The sequence below is a fragment of the Vicugna pacos genome, chromosome 6 (assembly GCF_048564905.1).
Source record: "Vicugna pacos chromosome 6, VicPac4, whole genome shotgun sequence".
NCBI lineage: Eukaryota > Metazoa > Chordata > Mammalia > Artiodactyla > Camelidae > Vicugna > Vicugna pacos.
Genome location: NC_132992.1, coordinates 11,546,321 through 11,565,739, shown reverse-complemented (window position 1 = coordinate 11,565,739; position 19,419 = coordinate 11,546,321). Strand labels below are relative to the sequence as shown.

General features: G+C 34.3%; 1 protein-coding gene across 3 annotated transcripts in view; it reads left to right on the top strand.

Moving 5' to 3' along the window:
• TEX9 (testis expressed 9) overlaps positions 1-19,419 on the top strand; it is a 60,621-nt gene that overhangs the window by 12,787 nt on the left and 28,415 nt on the right. The window contains exons 5-9 of one of the 3 annotated variants that reach the window (XM_006210957.4): positions 3,883-3,931; positions 4,732-4,811; positions 6,730-6,908; positions 9,375-9,457; positions 9,883-10,056. In XM_006210957.4, the coding sequence (XP_006211019.2) occupies positions 3,883-3,931; positions 4,732-4,811; positions 6,730-6,908; positions 9,375-9,457; positions 9,883-10,056 (565 nt within the window). Of the gene's footprint in view, positions 1-3,882; positions 3,932-4,731; positions 4,812-6,729; positions 6,909-9,374; positions 9,458-9,882; positions 10,057-19,419 lie in introns of those variants that run through there. The other 2 variants (XM_072962380.1, XM_072962379.1) reach the window with 2 other exon arrangements.

Below are 19,419 nucleotides of genomic sequence, written 5' to 3'. Positions count from 1 at the left end.
GAATATTGTTCTGTAGTGGCAATAAATTCAGTAAGACTGTCACCTTTCATAAATTGGAAGGTTGAACAGGTGTCTGATGAACTCTAGGGGAAGAGGTTGGAAAACAGTGTTAGTAGTATGTGCTGTTAATATTAGCTGTATTTAGCATGGTATTACAAGAAAGAGACAAGCTTGGGAAAGAATTGGCTGTTTGGAAGCAAAAACGAAAAAGAATGTGGAAATTCTAGGAATTAGAGACCATGTAATATTGGAAAAGTCATCTGCTTCTAATTTTGATGAGGTCTAATTTACCTTTTTGTTTTTTCTTTTGTTACCTGTGCTTTTGGAGTCATTCATATCTAAGAATCCGTTGCTAAATCCAGGGTCATTTAAGATTTACCTCTGTTTTCTTCTAAGAGTTTTATAGTTTTAGCTCTTACATTACATCAGGTCTTTGATCTGAATTGAGTTAATTTTTTTATATGGTATGAGATAAGGGTCAACCTTCATTCTTTGGCATGTGGATATTTGTCTCAGCACCATTTATTTGAAAGACTATTCTTTCCTCCGTTGAATGGTCTTGGCACCCTTGTCAGAAATCACCTGGCTAGAGGCTTATGACATGTTTTTATTTTTGGACTCTTAGTTCTATTCTACTGATCTGAGTATCAGTTCTTAGGCCAGTACTGCACTGTCTTGATTACCTTGCTTTGTAGAGTTAGCTGCTTTTAGACCTCAAAAATTATGAGATAAAATCGATAAAATGTTTGAGGAACAAAAGCCTGTTAAAGCTCATCCTTGAGGCAAAGATCAGACTAAATGTAGTCTTCACAACTACTGATAAAACTTTCCAGTGGATTAAGGCTTTTCGGGCCAAGGATCATATTAAATGGCACCTTATGAAACTATACAGTTGGGTACAATGGCTTAAGGCGAAGATCTAACTAAAGGTAATAATCTCCTCATGGAAGCCTGACAGCCTCAGAGTAATCCATTTTTAAACGGAGGTTTTTTGGGGAGAAGGAGGGAGAAGGAGAGGTGTTCAGAGTAAACAGTCTTGAAAAGAACTCTTGAGTGTGTTAATGGCACATAGAACTGATTGGAATCAATATGTAAGAAACCCAGGAGTTTTTGAGAGAGTTGTATCAACAAAGAAACTTTAAGAGTAATGGACTAAAACAGTTAGTGATTGTTTAAATCTTAAAATAGCTATTAGTCCTCTCAGTCTTCTAAGATGAAGCAGCCTGTGAGAGTTGCACACCCCTAAGAGAGTATAATGTTTAAACACCTTAGAGGCCTTGGAAACAAAAAAGAAATGTTACTTAAGTGGCAGTATATTTGACTCATATTTGAAACATAGGGACATTATTCACTTACTCAAAAACAATTATTGCATACAATCCAGCAATTTCCCTCCGGCTGTATACCCAAGAAAAATAAAGACATAAGTCCAAACAAAAACCTGCATGCAAGTGTTTCTAGCAGTTTTATTCCTAATTGCCAAAAATTGAGAACAACTCAAACATTCATCAAATGGTGAATGGATAAACAAATTGTGGTATATCCATACAACTGAACACTACTTGGCAATTAAAAACGATAAACTACTGATACAGCAACCACATAGATGCTGAGTGAAAGAAGCCAGATGGATAATATATATCCTGTATGATTTCATTTATTTGACATTCTGGAAAAGGTAAAACTTGAGGGACTGTAATTGGATTAGTGGTTTTGTGGGACTTGGGGGAGGGATTAACTACAGAGGGGCAGAAGGGAATTTTTTGGGATGATGGAAATATTCTCTGTCTTGGTTGTTGTGGTGGTTACATGACCATATAAGTTAGTAAAAATTTATAGAAATGTACACTTAAAAAGGATTTATTTTACTATGTGTAAATTATTATCTCAGTAAACCTGAAAAAAAATTTTTTTGAGTACTATTAGTGCCAGGTCAAAATAAATTTTAAACACAGTAGTGTACTGGTGGTACAATGGTGAGTGAACAGACCAGGTCCTCCTCCCAAGGAGTTAATGCCTCGTGTGTTGCTTTGTAGTCAGTAAACAAAAAGATTGAAATGATGGTAACAACTGCTAATCCCTGGTTTCTGTTGAAGCAAGTGAGAGACTGATTTTACAAGCATGGAAATAAATCTGTTGATTTTCTTTTACTAAATTTTCCTTAAGTGCAAAATGGTGATGACACCTCTGTTTACCTAGATCCGGTGGCCTTTTTTTTTTTTTTTTTTTTTAATGTTACTGTTTGAACAGATGGCTTTTACCATGTGAAACATGGCACTTGACTATTGGGAATTGCTGAAGATGGAAGGTAATCCTGTAAAGAAACAATCCATTTTAAGATGGAACAATGATAATTGACCTAAGTGATTATAGTCAGGCAGTATTTATTGTAATAGGTCTTCAACATCCAGGGTTACTCTAGGAATATAATAGGGAAACCAGGCTTCAGTTTCTCGATAGTACAGCATAAGTGTCCTTCAGTCTGCTGGAAGAAAGGTTTACCACACAAATTATTTTAATCATATTACAAACTTCCATGGAGAAGTTTAACAAAAATAATCTGAATACTGTGTTTTAGTTCATTTTTCATGGAAATACACTAACAAAGTAATAGCACTCTGCTAAACCTGAGGGAGACAGAACTGTTAAATGTCTATTGGTATGGATGTGTAGATGGTGGTGGGGTGGGGGAGTTGGAAGATGCAGAAAATGTAAGGAAACGGCAAATATTATTGTAAGATGAGTGTGATTAAAGAGGACAATTAAAATGTGTGTAAAATTTGGAAACTTGTCATATGTGACAATGATTCTTTAGTCTCAGTAATTTTAAGACATATTGAAAGCCTCTTTTTCCCTCCCAGAGTGATTTGTAATTCTTTAAGAGGCTGTATTTAATACCTATCTTAAATGTATCTTTGTGTTTAATATTGGAAAAAAAAACCCTATGTATATCTAGTAGGCATAGGTGGCATCTGATGGAAAGTAATTTTGTTTTTATGTTCTCTACTTTGGTTAGGAATTCTCAGTGCATATGATAGAGTTTTTGGATTTTTTTTCCCCCAAAGCAATGATAGATTATGGACTGACGTGGTAGATTTTTAGAAATTTTAATACATGTGTTGGGGATGATCTAGAAAATTGACCGGGGGTAGGCAGACTTTTCCTATAAAGAACCAGATGGTGAGTATTTTTGGATTTGTGGGCTCTGCAGTCTTCATTGCAACTATAACTTTGTTGTTGTAGTGCAAAAGCAACTGTGGACAGTGCAGACCCCCATAAACATTCCTTGTTTTAAACTACAAATGTATTTTGAAAACTTTTTGCATAAAAGTGAATTGTGTTTTAGATATGCTTATATATTTAGCAAATATTTATTTAGTGCCAATTTAAGAGCTGTGTGCCAGGTACTATGCCAAGTACTAAGCATAGAGCAGTGAACAAGGCAGACATGTTTCCTACTCTTGTGGAGTTCGTAATGTGATGGGGAAAACACACACTGACCAAGTGTTTAAATGCATAAGACAAAGGATAACATTTGAGTAGCCTCAATAAAAAGCCATGTGGTGAATCATTTTGTAAAATAGATCCCTGTGTGTAGCCAATAATCATTCCCTATGATTACCATTCATTAAAATTAGTGCTACATTTTCCTACAAAAATATTGGCATTATAGTATATCTTCTCAAAGGCAAATTATGTAATCAAAGCACTTTTCTGGTTTGTGACACATTCAAAATAAATTAACATATGCGTAATTAGAATTATAGTGAAGTCTATTTGATAGTTATGTATTTTTCCTTCCAAACATAATTGCTGTTGAGTTTTGTTATGTCTCAGTTTATATCACCTTTTATTAATATGATCTTTATTTTTTATCTGTAGAGGTCCATTATTGTCTGAAGGGACAGTTCATTTACATTCAGAAACTAAGGTATGAAATCAAACTTTTTGTGAATGTAATTACATTCTGTAGAATTTAGGTTGTTTTTTAGACTTTTGTTAGACAAAACAGAGAAGGAGTATGACTCTAGAAATAGACTATGAGTCTTGCTATTCAGAAGAGATGCCTTTATGAAATGTTGCTCATAAAATAAATTGAATCCTTTTTTGTCTCATAATTTCCCTGAACAATTTGGAGATTCATTGGAAAAAATTCTGAGTGAAATTATCTGTTATCTAAGAATTTTTAGTTTTCTCTCTGAAGCCCAAATTTACTAGATAGAAGATCTGAAAAAGAAAAGTATTCATATATAAAGGTGATTTGGAAGGTTCATTCATTCAAATATTGAATATTAAATATTCATCAAATATGTTAAACAGTGTAGAGATCTCTGCTGCAGGTGCGGGGCCTGCTTGGATGTATGAGTTCCCCACCCATGGGAGTGTAGACCCAGGGCACAGTTTACGTGGAGGCCTGTCTGAAGAACAGTCAGTGAGGAGAGTAAAACTCTGTGAATTGGAACATCCCCTTGAACCTTCCACTAGCTAGCTGAATATCCTTGAATCTGTGGGACTCGTTTTCTTATATTTGCATCACTTAGTCCTAGTGATAACTAGGTCTTCTCCAGCTAAACAGTTCTGGATTCCTTCAAATACAGTTTGGTTAATTCTGTGACAGTAGCAGTTCTTCTGCGTAGCAAACTAGCAGTTCTGTGTACCATGAAATTGCTTTCCTTGGCAAGGGATTAGAATCTAATTAATTAATCAGCAGTTTAAATTCTTTCCATGTAGCCAAAGACCAAAAACGATACAATAAACAAAGGTCAAAACAAACTACACTCTTCAAGTAAAGGAAAGAAAAAAAATTCAAGGTATAGTACAGTTTTAAAATTATTACTTTTTTTAGTTTTATAATTCACAGTACCATTGTTTTTAATTATTAAGCTCTTTCTGTTTCTCCAGATCTTTTTATACCCAAAATATACAAACTTATACCATACATATATCTTATCCAATTTAATAATTTAAAATATTTTCTACTCAGAAATGTCTTGCAGCAGTTAATGAACATTTTGTATTGTTCTCATAAGCAAAATTGCCACATTTCAAATTTTTTAAATGTTATTTTTAGTTCAGTATTTTCTTAGAACTGAGACTAGAACCTTGATATCTTTCTTTGCCTAGTTCTCTTAAATAGATTAAACAGTCGTACACTTTTTGAACACCATGCATTATTGTGTATATTGAGATAGAGAATGATTTTGGCATGCTCTAAGACTATGGTATAGTTATAATTTACATTCTGTTTTTGGTGTTAAAGAATTCAGGAATGTGTTTAGTATTTTAAGCATAAAAGGGGGACTTAAGAGGCTCTTTAGGATGGATAGTAGACCTAGAAAAGGAGGATCACACCTACAGTGGATTGTACCAATCAGCTTCTTATTCACAGTAAATTACTAAATTTATATGTCTATTGCGTACCCAGATTGATAAGTGCATTATGATTCTGGAAAAAAATCTTTGTTAATTCTTGTGTCTTTTAATTGGCTAAATAACATATTTGTTTTTTGAATAAAAGAGAAAAAATAGAGTGAAAGGATAAAGAAGAAAAATCTAAAATTGATAGAAGGAAATTGAACGTACACTACATACATGAGTACATGCACATACATAACTGGAAAGAGTTATCTTATTTTCAGACTTCAAGCTTACATTTTAAATAAAAGGATTGCGGGGAGGGTATAGCTCATGCTTAGCATGCATAAGGTCCTGGGTTCAACCCTCAGTACCTCCTCTAAAAATAAATAAATTACCTTAAATAAAAGGTTATTTTTCCAAAAAAAGTTCTAAAGCCTTTGCTTATGTATTAAATGTGAGTTAGGCTTTAAAGTAAGTAAAAAGTTAAAACTAAGACGTTTGGAAACAAACTTGATGGGTTAGGCCTGGCCCATATCTCAAGCCTTTTGAAGTGACTTTTATTTCATATTTCTTCTTTCTTAAAAAATATCAACTTTTTAGTATACTTTGACCCTGCTTAGAACTAGTGTTTCTTTCGGTGGAAAAAATGTAGAGTTTGAGCTAAGAACTGTTGACTCTGTAATTCTTTCTCAAGAGATATTATTTTTCATTGTTTGCAGAATTATGGCTAGAACGGTACCAGTTCTTACAGTTCTTCTCCAGTGGCATGTAAAATTAAAAGCCACAGGCTGGATTTGACCTAGGAGAACAAGTTCAATACTCTTAGTTTTAATGTTCGCTTGTTTTGGAAGTATTGGGCTAAAGCAAGATTTGGGTTTTTTCAGCATCAGTAGATAACTGCACAATGGCAAGGCAGAGAGAACTCATTTATAGATGGGAAAGGAAGGTGGGAGGGCTAGAGTATACAAAGACTTTCCATTAGCTGAGTTGTTTGCCAGGGCGGAAGAGGAGTCTACATGCTTTTGGGCTCTGCTGGTGTCACAGGGTGTGTGAGCTCCCCCTTCTGGTCCTCTGACTGTTTAATTGAGGTTTTTATTTATTAATTTTTTATATTGGCAATGTCTAGACTAACTGGCATCATAAAGCCTTCTCTAGCTCTGTGGTTCTGTGATTCATAAAGATTGAAAGTCTGCTAAGTGTCTTGTAGTATAAGCCCTTAAAAGTATCAATTGTAGATTTCATCATAAATTTAAAATTTACAGTAATTTTCATCTGCTTTGTTTTTGGATAATAGTCATCTTGGAGTCTTAGCTCCTTTTTATATTAATATATAATACACAGTGTACATATATATGTTTTGTTTTGTTTTAGTATAAAATTGAAATACTCTGATGTACAAACTGCCAATGATGTTGCCATTCTGGAGGATTTCTCAGACTTCTCTCTTGCAAAAACAATTAGCAAAATTGAAGGGCAACTGGAGGAAGAAGGCTTACCTGATGTTATAGATGATGATATTTTTTGTGGTGTTAGTAAAGACATTGGAACAGGTAGGGGTTTTTGTTTATTTTTATCCTTACATCACAATTACATATTAGGAACTATTTTTCTTGCATTTAAGACATATATTGTGATGTCTTGCATTTGTTTCAGAATCATCTAGTAAGACTTAGTGGTGGGAGAATGAGTGGGATTATAGATGAAATAAAATTGGCTCTGAGTTAATAATTGTTGAAAATAGGTGATAGGTAAGTAGGGTTTCATTGAACTAGTCTCTCCACTTTTGTATATGTTTGATATTTTTCATTATAAAAAGTAAAAATAAAAGAGGCTATCTAGTTTTGGTTTCATTGACCACTTTGCAACTCAGGTTAAGTGGCCCATAGCTTATCATGCAAACACTGAAATACTTTTTTAAAAACCAGATTTCTTTGAGTTCCTTTCATTTCATATTACTATATTCTACTTATTGCTGTGTTAAATCAACACATATTAAAGGATAACTGAATTATTAATGTAGCATCAGATAAAATAAACAAGTTTTCTAATTAATAATCTTTCTTATAAACTCATTCTCTGTATACCACTAGAAAAAAAATACTAAATTTAGATCATCTAAAAACATTGTTAGTTACCAGTGAGACCTCTGAAATTATTGAATTATGAGGAGCCACCTATGCTAATGTAAACCAAAAATAAGACAGTTGAGTATGTATGAACATAGTTAATGCTGAACTCTAATTAATTGTGAGTTCAGGCAAACCACTTAGCCCCTCTGTAATAGCATAGCAATTTCTTTGAAAATACAGCAGTTTGTATTAGATGATCCAGAAGTTTATCTTTAAAGTTTTCTGATTCTATGAGGATCATAATAATTTACATGTGTAGTGATTATTGTGCTGCATGCTAGTCATAAATAAACAATTCATTTATGCCTTTGTTACATTTACTGACCTATGTAAGCCTTCTGGGGGCTAATTGTTAGGAGCGAAGGTAAGTGAAAACGAAAGTTACCTTTATGCCTCTGTTAAGATGCCTTCAAGGACACAATGGTCAGATGTTGGCTGTTTTTCAGTACAGTCACGCATGGCCTTGTTACAGAGCTCCTCCTCCCAGGTACAAGGAATGAGCACAGACTGCCTTAAATTGCTGCTTTTTTTCTTTTCGCTGAATTGCCACTTTGCACCCCTCTCTTCTCTTTTCAGAATCTTTGGCTTAGGTATCTCCCCTTTTAGGGGAGTTTTCACTTACTCCACATGATTGCCCAGAATGACTGGTTTATATATGCAGGAGCAAAGAACAAAAATGTAATTTAGTAGCACAGACTGCTTTGTAAAACAGAGATTGGAGTGGGAGGGGAGAGGAGGTTAATGCTGTGGACCTCTAGAGACTCAGCTCCTTACTGGTAGAACTGAGATTAGAGTTGTGACAAGTTGTGCTCTCCCATTGTTTCTTCCTTCTTTTCCCCTAGAGACCAAATGCTGCAAACTTAACGCTTCTAAGTTTATCATTTCCTTTCTATCCCCTGCTAACCTAGAGTTAGTTGCATCAGGGGCTAGAAGGATTGCTGAGGCTAGAGAAATCAAGGTGGGTTGGAGCCAACCATAGTTGATCAGCTCTGTGGTGACACAGGGGGCACTTCAGAAGGAGAGCTTTGAAACAGGAAGTGTGTATGGAGATTTTTATGCTCTGCAGGATTTATGCTGACAACTTCTCAGAGACTCTTCAGAGTTGTTTATTCTAGATAAGCTCCATGAAAGCAAAGTTTGTATTATAATGTCCGTATTATGCCTGGAACATCTTTTAAATGACTGAATGAATTATGAGTGAGTTCTAAGTTCAGTTTTCACTTTATTTACTTTTATAGGCCTAAAAACCGCGAAGATTTACTTACACTATAGAATAAAGAAGTTTTGCTAGCAAGGAAGTACCAAAAGTAGAGCTTAATGAGGGTTTGTGGGAGCAAGCTTTGGCAGTAAGGTATTAGTGTATTTTTTTTTTTTGCTTCTGAGACATAAACACTACCTTTTAACTTCTGTGAAATCAGAGTGTATGTTACAGTCAGTGGCATTTTATAATCACAGTGGCTGATTTTGAGGTTGAGTTTTGCTAGGGAGGATTTGTGTTTGCCTCTGTCAAACACTTAGGGGCATTACCAACCTGAGACCGCGTTAAATTCTGTTTGAGGTGTTTTGGACCACCTTGGTAAGTATGAATTCAGTCTGCAAACTTCAGTGAGCACTGATGTGTGGTTCCCATTCTCAGGGAAGCTTTTTGGTTTTTTCCCCCTTTCTTTACTTGGCTCCGGTGTTGAGATGTGAACAATTCCTTTCTGTTGGGTGGATTTTTCATTTACCTTTACATTAAGGGTATTTAGTGCCTTTAATATTCCCAAACAGGAATCTCCTATTAGACTCCCATCCTGAGCACTTTTTCCATGATAAAATAGTGGTCTTACAATTGATGGCATCTTAGATTCAGTGAAAGACAATAAATATTATTATTTAAATCAACAGAAGCACAGATCAGATTTCTAAAGGCCAAACTCCGTGTTATGCAGGAGGAATTGGATAATGTTGTGTGTGAATGCAGTAAAAAGGTAAGTTTTTAAAACCTCTCAAAATAAATGCTGTAATGTTCAAAGATATTTTAGGAGCAGTTTTCAGTTTTATTTTAAAAATAGCTTCATTGAGGTATAATTCACAGTTAAATTTTAAATTCAAAAATCATAAATATTGCAGTTTATTCTGTTCTGAGATGTTGAATTATCATAGAGCTGAAGAATTTTAAATACTTGTTAGCAATTAGAATGCACTATATTAGACTTAAGTGTAAGCTATTAAACTCAAATATAACATCTGTCTTCCTTTTTTGAGGATGCAAATGGAAGGTAATTTGATTTTCTTGGTGAAATGGGTATAAATATCTCATCAAAGATTGTATGAAGTTCCTTTATGTTTTCTGCTTTATGTTTGGTGCCAAATCTTGTGTTTTTTCACATAGTCTATAATTCTATAACTATAGGAGGATGAAATTCAGGATTTAAAGTCTCAACTGAAAAATTTTGAAGAAGATTGTGTGAGACAGCAGCGAACAGTTAATTTACAACAGTCTCAAACGGAAAAATATAAAGCTCTTTTCGAAGAAGCAAACAAAAAATGTGGTGGATTACAGCAACAGTTGTCTTCAGTAGAAAGGGTAATAATTTTGCTATTTTTCCTAACCTAATGCCAAAGATGAACTAAAACTAAAGTTACATGTTTGCATAGACACCGCTTTTCATTGTTTAGTTGTTTTGTTAGTATTTACTAAAAGCTCTTCCCCCATTAATAGGAGAGTGTTTTTTAATAGCTTTATTGGGGTATAATTCACATACAGTATCTCTCACTCTTTAAACTGTACCTTTCAGTGACTTTTTGTATATTCATAGAGTTGTGCACCTGTCACCACTATCAGTTTTAAAACATTTTCATCACCCCAAAACATACCTCATATCCTTTAGCCACAGTACCTCCACCCTGTTTCCCCAGTCCCCTCCAGCCCTAGGTAACTTCTCATGTCTTTTCTGTATTGATAGATTTGCCTATTCTGGACATTTCTGGATATGTGGAATCGTATAGCATGTGGTATTTAGTAACCGGCATTTTTCACTTAACCAAATGTTTTTAAGGTTCATCCACATTGTAGTATGTATCACTACTTCATTGCTTTTTATACAGTAATATTCCTTTTTATAGAGCATATGAATGTAACACATTTTATTTATCTGTTATCAGTTGATGGACATTTGGGTTGTTTCTACTTTTTGGCTGTTTTGAATAATGCTACAGTGAACATTCATGTACAGGTTTTTACGTGGACATTTGTTTTCGTTTTTATTGGGTATCTACCTAGGAGTGGAATTGCTGGGTTAAAACCTTATGTTTAACCTTTTGAGGAGCTGCAGACTGTTTTCCAGACCAGCTACCCCATTTTTACATTTCTGCCAGCAGTGTATAAGGGTTCCAGTTTCTCCACATGTTAGACTGGGGGTACCAGTCCCCCACACATACTGAGGGATGACTGTACATTTCTATGAGTTTTGACAATTGCATAGTCACATAACCATCCCTACAGCTGAGATACAGAACACTCATCATCCCAAAAAAGTTCCTTGTGAATTTAGTCAAGTCCTCTCCCTATTCCCAGCCTCAGGCAGTCACTGACCTGTTTTTGATTCTTATATTTTGGCTTTTTCCAGAATGTCATATAAATAGAATGACACAGTAGCCTTTTGAGTCTAGTTTTTTCATTTAGCATATAGTGTTTGAGATTCATCCACGTTGTGGCCTTTTCCGTTTTATTGCTGATTGTCACTTTGAATGAAAAAACCACATTTTGTTTACCTACTTATCTGGAAAGAAAAATTAATTATAGCATCTAATAGTTTAAGTCTATGCTGTCCAAAATGGTAGCCACTCATCATATAATGGCTAGTCCAAATTGTGACATGTTGTTTAAATGTAAATGAATGTCAAATTTTGAAGATGAAATACAAAAAATAGTAAAACCTCATTAATATTTTTATAGTGGTTACATGTTGAGAGATAGTATTTTAGATTATATTGGGATAAGTGAAATATGGTACTAAAATTAATTTTACCTATTCTTAAATTGGTTACTAGAAAACTTCAAATTACATATGTAGTTTGTATTATATTTCTATTGCTCTAAGAAGTAAAAGCAAGAGGTCAAAGAAAAAAACGAGCTGTTGTATCTGGGAAACAGCTGTTTTAATTTGTCATCACACTTTGCCATTTGTCATCGTACATCTGGGCTGTGGTCATATCACTGCTCTAATCTCACATAATTTTGAAACCTCGCCTCATCTTTGATACTTTTCTTATTCCTGGCCCTCACACCCAGTCCTGTGATTCTTTCATCTAAATGTTTCTCATTCACCTCTTCTTCTCAATTCCTTTTGCCATTTCTTGGTTCAAGCTATCATCTTATTTCTGAATCCTCCTCACTGGTTATTTTATGTCTTTTCTCTTTTCCTTTCCATTGTATCCTGTGCTCTGTCAAAAGATTAATATTCTTAAAGGACTACATTGATTATAACCCTACTTTTATATGGGCAGAAAAGGAACTACCATTTTTTGAGTGTTGTGTGCCAGGTAAAACATTTTACAAAAGGTAAACCAAGTCTGAGAGGTTAAGCAAATTGCCTGAGGTCTTAACAGGATTCAAACTGTGTTTGTCTGACTCTGCAAATCATGTAGACTCTCCAACTCCCCAAAATTAAATGGACTTAAACACACAGCTGTTCCAAAATCTCATTGTTTTGAAATATTTGAAATTTTTAGTTCATGGTGAACGTACTAATGAATTATGATACATTGGCTTCCTGAAGATTTTTATGAAAACTTTCAATGGCTCTGAACTTCTCGGCTTGAATTCCTATCTACCTAACAGCCAGAGAGTTATAACAACTCACGAGTTACGTGGACTTAAGATTGAATCTTTCTTTGCTAATTCCATTCATTATTTATATCTCTGGAAACAAATCTCAATGTACAGTTCACAGAAATACAAAAAACAAAGCTTAAGTTTGATGTAGCTGCTTCTATAAACCTGCAAAAACCCAACTATTAAAACATTGTTATGTATATTAACTTATTTTAGCTGCTGATACCAACAGGTAGAGTCATTTTTAAAATATAAAAACAGAGCATTTTACTACATCTTTGGATTTGGTTTTTTTGTTAGTAATCTCTGTTTAAAGAATAACTTAAATACAATAAAATATACTATAATTCATTGAGTTTTGACAAATTAATACATCCTTGTAACCACCACCACAGTCAAGATTAAGAAAATTTCTATATGCCACTGCCACCCCCACCACGAATTTCCTTTGTGTCTCCTCCACATAAATCCGCATTCTCTAATCATGGCCACAAGCAACCACTGATCTGTATTCTTTCACTACAGATTAGTTTTCCTTGTTCTAAAATTTCTTATAGATGGAATCCTACGTATGTGCTTTCTGCATCCGTATTCTTCAGTGTAATGTTTTTGAGATTCATCAGTCTTGCGTGTTTTATGGTTCATTCCCTTGTATTGCTGAGTAGTACTTACGGATTTACTATGTTTCATCTGTTTACCAGTTGATGGGCATTTTTGTTTCCAGCTTTGGACTGTAAGAAGTAAAGCCACTATGAATTTTCACATACAAGTGCTTTGTGTAGACATATGTTTTTGTTTAGATATGTTCAGTATCATTCATGATATTTCATAAGTACCTAGGAATAGAATTTCTGGATATTATGGAAGGTATATGTTTAACTTTCTAGAAAACTGTCAAACTGTATTCTAAAATGATTGTATCATTTTTCATTCCCACTAGGAATATATGAGCGTTGTAGCTACTGTGTATTCTTACTAACACTCAGTGTTGTTATTCTTTTTAGTATTGAACACTGTAGAGGGGTTAGGAGTGGTGTCTCATTAATGCTGGATTTGTATTTCCTTTATATTTATTGATCTTGAGCAACTTTTCATAGGCTTATTGGCCATTCATATATCTTCCTTTGTGATGTGTCTGTTCAAATTTTTTGCCCAATTTTAAAATACTGGGTTGTAGTAAGAGTTCTTTATGTTTTCTTGTATAATTTCTTTACTAGGAAGAATATGTATTTTGAATGATTTCTCCCAATCCTAGGAAGAATATGTATTTTGAATGATTTCTCCCAATCTTCCTTGGCTTTTTTTCTTAACAGTATCTTTCAAAAGGTAGCAGTTTAAAATTTTGATGAATTCCAATACATTATTTTTTGTGAAGTTTTATGCTTTCTTCAGTCCTATTCAAGAAATCTTTACCCACCAATTTAATTAGTGTATATAAGTATATTTGGATTTTCCAATACTTTTTGAGTCAGTTTTGGTAATTTATGTTTTTTAAGAAATTTTTCCAACTCATCTAAGTAGTCAAATTCATTGGCATAAATTTGTCCATAATATTCCTTTATTATATTTTTTTTATATTATGCCTATAATAATGACCCCTGTTTCATATTTGATATTAATAATTTATCTTGTTTTATTCTTAGTCTAGTTAATTACCAATTTTATTGAGCTTTTTCATGAATCAACACTTGACTTCATGAGTCTTTTCTACTGTTTGTCAGTTGTTTATTTCATTGATTTCTAACCTTTAGCATTTCCTTCATTTTTAATTTTAATTTTTTCCTTCATTGTTATTTGGGCTTAATTTGTTCTTATTTTTCTGGATTCTTAAGGCAGAAGCTTAGATAATTGGTTTTCTACTTTTCTTCTTTTCTGACGTAAGTATTTAAAGTTATAAATATTCTCCCACAAATTTTGATACTGTCTTCTTTATTTTCATTAAGTTCAAAGTATTTTCTAATTTCCTTCCCATTTTTCTCAACCATTAGATTATTTAGATGTGTGTATTATTTAATTTCTAAATATTGAGGATTTTCATGTCTTTTTGTTAATTGATTTCTAATTTCATTCTGTGTTGTGAGAACCCAGTGTGTATGATTTTGTTGCAATTAGTTTTATGGACCAGCATTTGGCCTCTCTTGGTAAATACTTCATGTCCACTTGAGAACCACATGTGTTATGCTGTGTTGAGTGGAGTTTTCTGTAAATATCAGTTTGGTCAAATTTGTTGACAGTATTGTTCAAGCGTTCTAAATGCTTACTGATTTTCTAGTTCTGTCAGTTATTGAGAGAGCAGTACTTGTGCTGAATTCTCTGACTAGAATTGTGGATTTGTCTGTTTCTCCTTTCAGTTATATCAGTTTCGGCTTCATGTATTTTCAGTCTCTGTTTTGGATGCCTGCACGTTAAGGATTAAAATAGTGTTTTGATTAGTACCCCTTTATAATTATGACATACTACTATATTACAATATCTTAAAATATTACTTGTTCCAAAGTCTACTTTTTCTAACATTAATTTAGTAATTACAGCTTTATTCTTAATGTTTACATGTTATATCTTTTTTCATCTGTTTACTTTTACTCTGTTTTATACTGAAAATGTGTTATAAGAAATGGCTTTAATGGTGGTTTTTGCTTCTTCATTTACTCTAACAGTATCAGTCTCTGTCTCTTTATGGTATGTTCAGACCATTTACATTAATGCAGCTTTTGATGTTTGGATCTATCTTCCTATTTTTTTCTCTATTTTCCCAAACTGTTCTATGTTACTTTTTTCTCCTTTGAATTGAATATTTTTTATTCAATTTTTCTCCATTATTAGCTATATCTATTCTTAGACTTAAGGTTTATAACATACATCTTTAACACATCACAGTCTGCCTTCAAATCATGTTATACCATCTCATATATAACACCCTCATACCTATTTCTTGTATTCATTCTTTAGATTCTGCTTGAAACAAGTACCCTCTCAATTTTTGTGGTGCCAGTTTGGTAGTCTCTAATTCTCTGTTTTTATTTCTCTGGAAAAGACTATGTTTTTCCTTATTTAAGAAAACCTTTTTATTTGACATGATTATAGATTCACAGAAAGTTGCAAAAATAGTACAGAGAGGTCCTGTGTACCCTTCGCCCAGTTTTCCTCAATGGTAACATCTAACATAATTATAGTATAGTCTTAAAATCAAGGAACAGACATTGGTACAATCCACAGACACTCAGATTTCACCAGTTTTGAATTCACCCGTGTGTGGTTTGAGCCCTTTAACTTTTGAAGGGTATTTTTCACTAGGTAAAGAATTACCAATTGATCGTTTTTGTTTTCTTTTGTTACTTTAAAGCTGTCATCCCGTTGTCTTCTGTGTTGTAGTTTCTCACTTAAAGTCCATGGTAATTCTTTTCTTAGTACATTTGTATGTAATGTGTCCTTTCCTCCTGCTTTTAAGATGTTCTCTTTGTTACTGGATTCCAGCAATTTCATAATGATGTGCTTTGTCAGTTTTATATGGGGGGGTGTATTTATTCTGCTTGAAGTTTGTTGAGCTTTTTTGAATCTGTAGGTTTATAGTTTTCATCAAATTTGAAAATTTGGGGCCATTATTAATATTTTTCCTGTACTCCCTACCTCCCTCCCCAACCTGAGTCTCCAGTTATACTTCTCTTGAACTTCTTGATGTCATCACACTGACAATATCAGTGATATTAGGTTATTGATGAGCTGTTTTTGGCCTTTTTTTCTTATATTCTTTGTTTGGATAGATTCTATTCCTATATCTTTAGTAACTGGTCATTAATTTTTTTCTTTGTAGTGTCTTATATGCCCCTATTCCTAGTGAGGAAAATGTCCAATTTGATATATTATTCATCTGTATAATTTCCATTTGATTCTTCTTTGTATCTTCATCTCCTCATTGTATTTATTTTTTGTTTTAAATACTTGTATATAGTTAAAATAGCTGTTTTGATAGCCTTGTTAGCTGGATCCATTATATTTCTCATTTATGTGTTTGTTTCTATTGACTGACTTTTATTCTCCTGGATATCAGTCATACTTTCCTGCTTTTTGGCTTGGTTAGTGATTTTTTTTTTTTTTTTTACCAGATGCTAGATACTGTGAATATTATATTGTTGAGTGATTGTGTTTAGTGTGCTTTTTGAAGACAGTCATGGGTTTTGACAAGTAATTATTTGCCAGTTAAATCCCTTTGAGGCCCATTTTTAAGTTTTACTAGAATGTGTCTAGTGCTCCTTTCAGGAGTAGTTCAGCTCTACTCCTAAGGCTTACCCTAAAGAGACCTTTCAAGATCTCCGCCAAATTCCCCAGAGGACCCCTGAAGACTGTCCATTCTGGCTGGTTAGAGTTCAGATGTCTTCCTTCCCTTTGTGAGCTATGGGAATTGTTCTGTGTACAGCTCCCCTTTGTCTGGCCCTGTTGAGTTTCCCTGTATGCAGGTATGGCCTAGTCCTCCGTAGACTCCAGGTATCTCCTGTGTAGATTCCTGAAGCTCCTTCCTAATGTAGTTCTTCCTTACTTGAACCTTCATACAAATTCCCAGCTGTCTCAGTCTCTTCCAACTCTGATCTGTCTCCTTAACTCAGTGGATTCCTGGGTTCTGCTTGTATTTTCTCTTTGCTTGTACCTTGCTGTACAGTGTGGATATTGCCTCCCAGCAGAATGCTGAGATGATAAGACTCATTTGCTTCCTTTTTCTCAGGAATCACAATCCTAATGTTTTCCACTGTCTCTAAACAGTTATTTAACATATTTTGATAATTTTTTCTAGTTGTTTACAGTGCATTTCTTATGTAGATATTTATTATTTCTTCCTTGTCAGAAGCCTTCATCTGTGTTTTATTTTGTTTTTTGGTTAAATTAAAATTAGTAGTGCATTCCAAAAGTTTCTCTGACCAGGGATCATGTCATATGAACACTCTTATCATTAGTAACTCACCTTTTAAAAAATAATCTGCTCTTTTGTTAAATTGCTCCAGGTAAAATTGAGCTCCGTGTCATTTCCTAAAGATGCCTGGTTCTTGCTTTATTCTTTCCTGCTTTCATAGTAGAAGTCCTTGAAAGCAATTCTGACCTTCTACAAGTCATTCTCATATCTTGCAAAGAAAGCTTTTTTCATTTTTGCCTTTATGTATCCTGCAAAACCATTATATTAATGGTACCTTATCTTTGTTTAATATTGTATATCTGTCATACACATATAATTGTTGTGTGTTCTCATTTATATATATTTTATTACATAGCTGTACCCATTCCCTCATGTTTATTCCCTTCTTCCCTGGCTTAGGTACCATGGTACACAACTTCATTATGCTCTGCATATATCCTTAATTTCCCTACCAATGAAGTGTGTGGCAAAACCCAACCCTAGTTCTAGCCAATTTCCCCTCTCCTGTTTGCCTATTCAGGAGCATTGTATTAAGACTGAACAAAAATGTACAGCCCAGTAGATTGGTCCTACTTAAATTTTATTTACAAATATCAAGTGGAATACCATTTTCCTCTCCTACTTTCTGAGAAGACAGTTTCCTCTCCCACTTTCAAAGGTGATTTTAAACAGGTGATTTTTTTCTTCTTAAGTTTCCAGTACCTCTTCCAGTCTTAGCTTTCTGAGTCCATGACTTTCCCTCTTATTTTACTAAGAAAACAATCAAAGATAACTCTTCTTCATGCTGTCACTAAATCTGTGACACCTCTTGGTTTCTATACCCATCTCCTCTTGCTCTCCCCCCTCATTGCAGTGGATTACTGCCTCTTCTGGCTAACGCTGATCATGGTGCACTGAATCCCATACCATCTCTCTTACTCAAGGACTTCGCTCCTACAGTTACCATGCCTTTCTCTTGCAAAAGTCATATTTACTCTGTCCATGGAATTATTTGCATTAACATAAAAACATGCCATAGAATCTCCAATATATGTATTTTTGAAAAGCCTCCTTAGATCTCATATCTACCTCTTGCCCTGTATCATTGCTCTCCTTTATAGCAAAACTTCTTAAAATAATTGTATATACTCAATTTCTCTATTCTCTCTTGAAACTTCAACAGTTAGGTGTCCATCTCTTCTCTGCCTCTGAAACCATTCTTAACAAGGTCACTAGTAATCCACAGTGCCAGTTCTTATCAGTTCTTATTCCTCAGTAATTTATGTTTCAGCAATATTTGACAAAGTTGATTTCTCCCTCCTTCAAACACTATTAATTTGGCTTCTGAAGCATCATACTTACAATTTTCTTCCTCATTTTCCTGACTTTTACATGTTGGAGTGCCCAGGGCTCAGTCCTTGGCTCTCTTCTCCTTACTGTCTACATCCAGGTCTGAGATGCTCTCATTAATTTCCATGGCTTTGTATTACCATCTCTGTGTTGGAAACTCCCACGTTGCTGTTTCTTTCTCTGACCTTTCTTTGAGCTCCAGACTCTTCTTCTTACTGTCCACTTAATATCTCTACTTGGTTTGCAGAACATCATATGTATGCTTCCCTGCTCTCTGCAAACCTGCTTCTCTTTTTCTCTCTCTCAGTAAAAACATGGAGTTGTTCAAAATCCAAGAGTCATCTTGATCCTTCTCTTTCCAGAGCATCATTAAGTCTGTCAACAAGTCCTGCCAATTCTGTCTTCAAAATGCATAGAATTAACTGTTTCTCAAAAACTCATTACTTCTACCCAAGCCCAAGCTACTATGTTTCACTTGTACTATTCCAGTGACCTCCTAGATTGGTATTGCTGCACTCAGTACCACAGTAGCTAGAATGCAGTTGATGCTTGAACAACTTGGAGGTTAGGGGCACACACCCTCTGCACAGTGGAAAATCCCCATATAACTTACAGTCGGCCCTCCATATCCCTCGTTCCTCTGTATCTGCGGTTCCATATCCATGGTTCCACATCCACATATTCAACCAGTGGTGGATCGTGTATTAACGTAGTATTTCCTGTTGAAAAATTTCTGCATGTAAGTGGACTCAGGTAGTTGAAACCCATGTTGTTCAAGGGTCAACTGTTAAAAACCTTAGGTCACCATACATACATACATACACAAACACGCACATACTTATCCTACTAAAAATCCTCCAAAGGCTTTCCATGTCATTCAG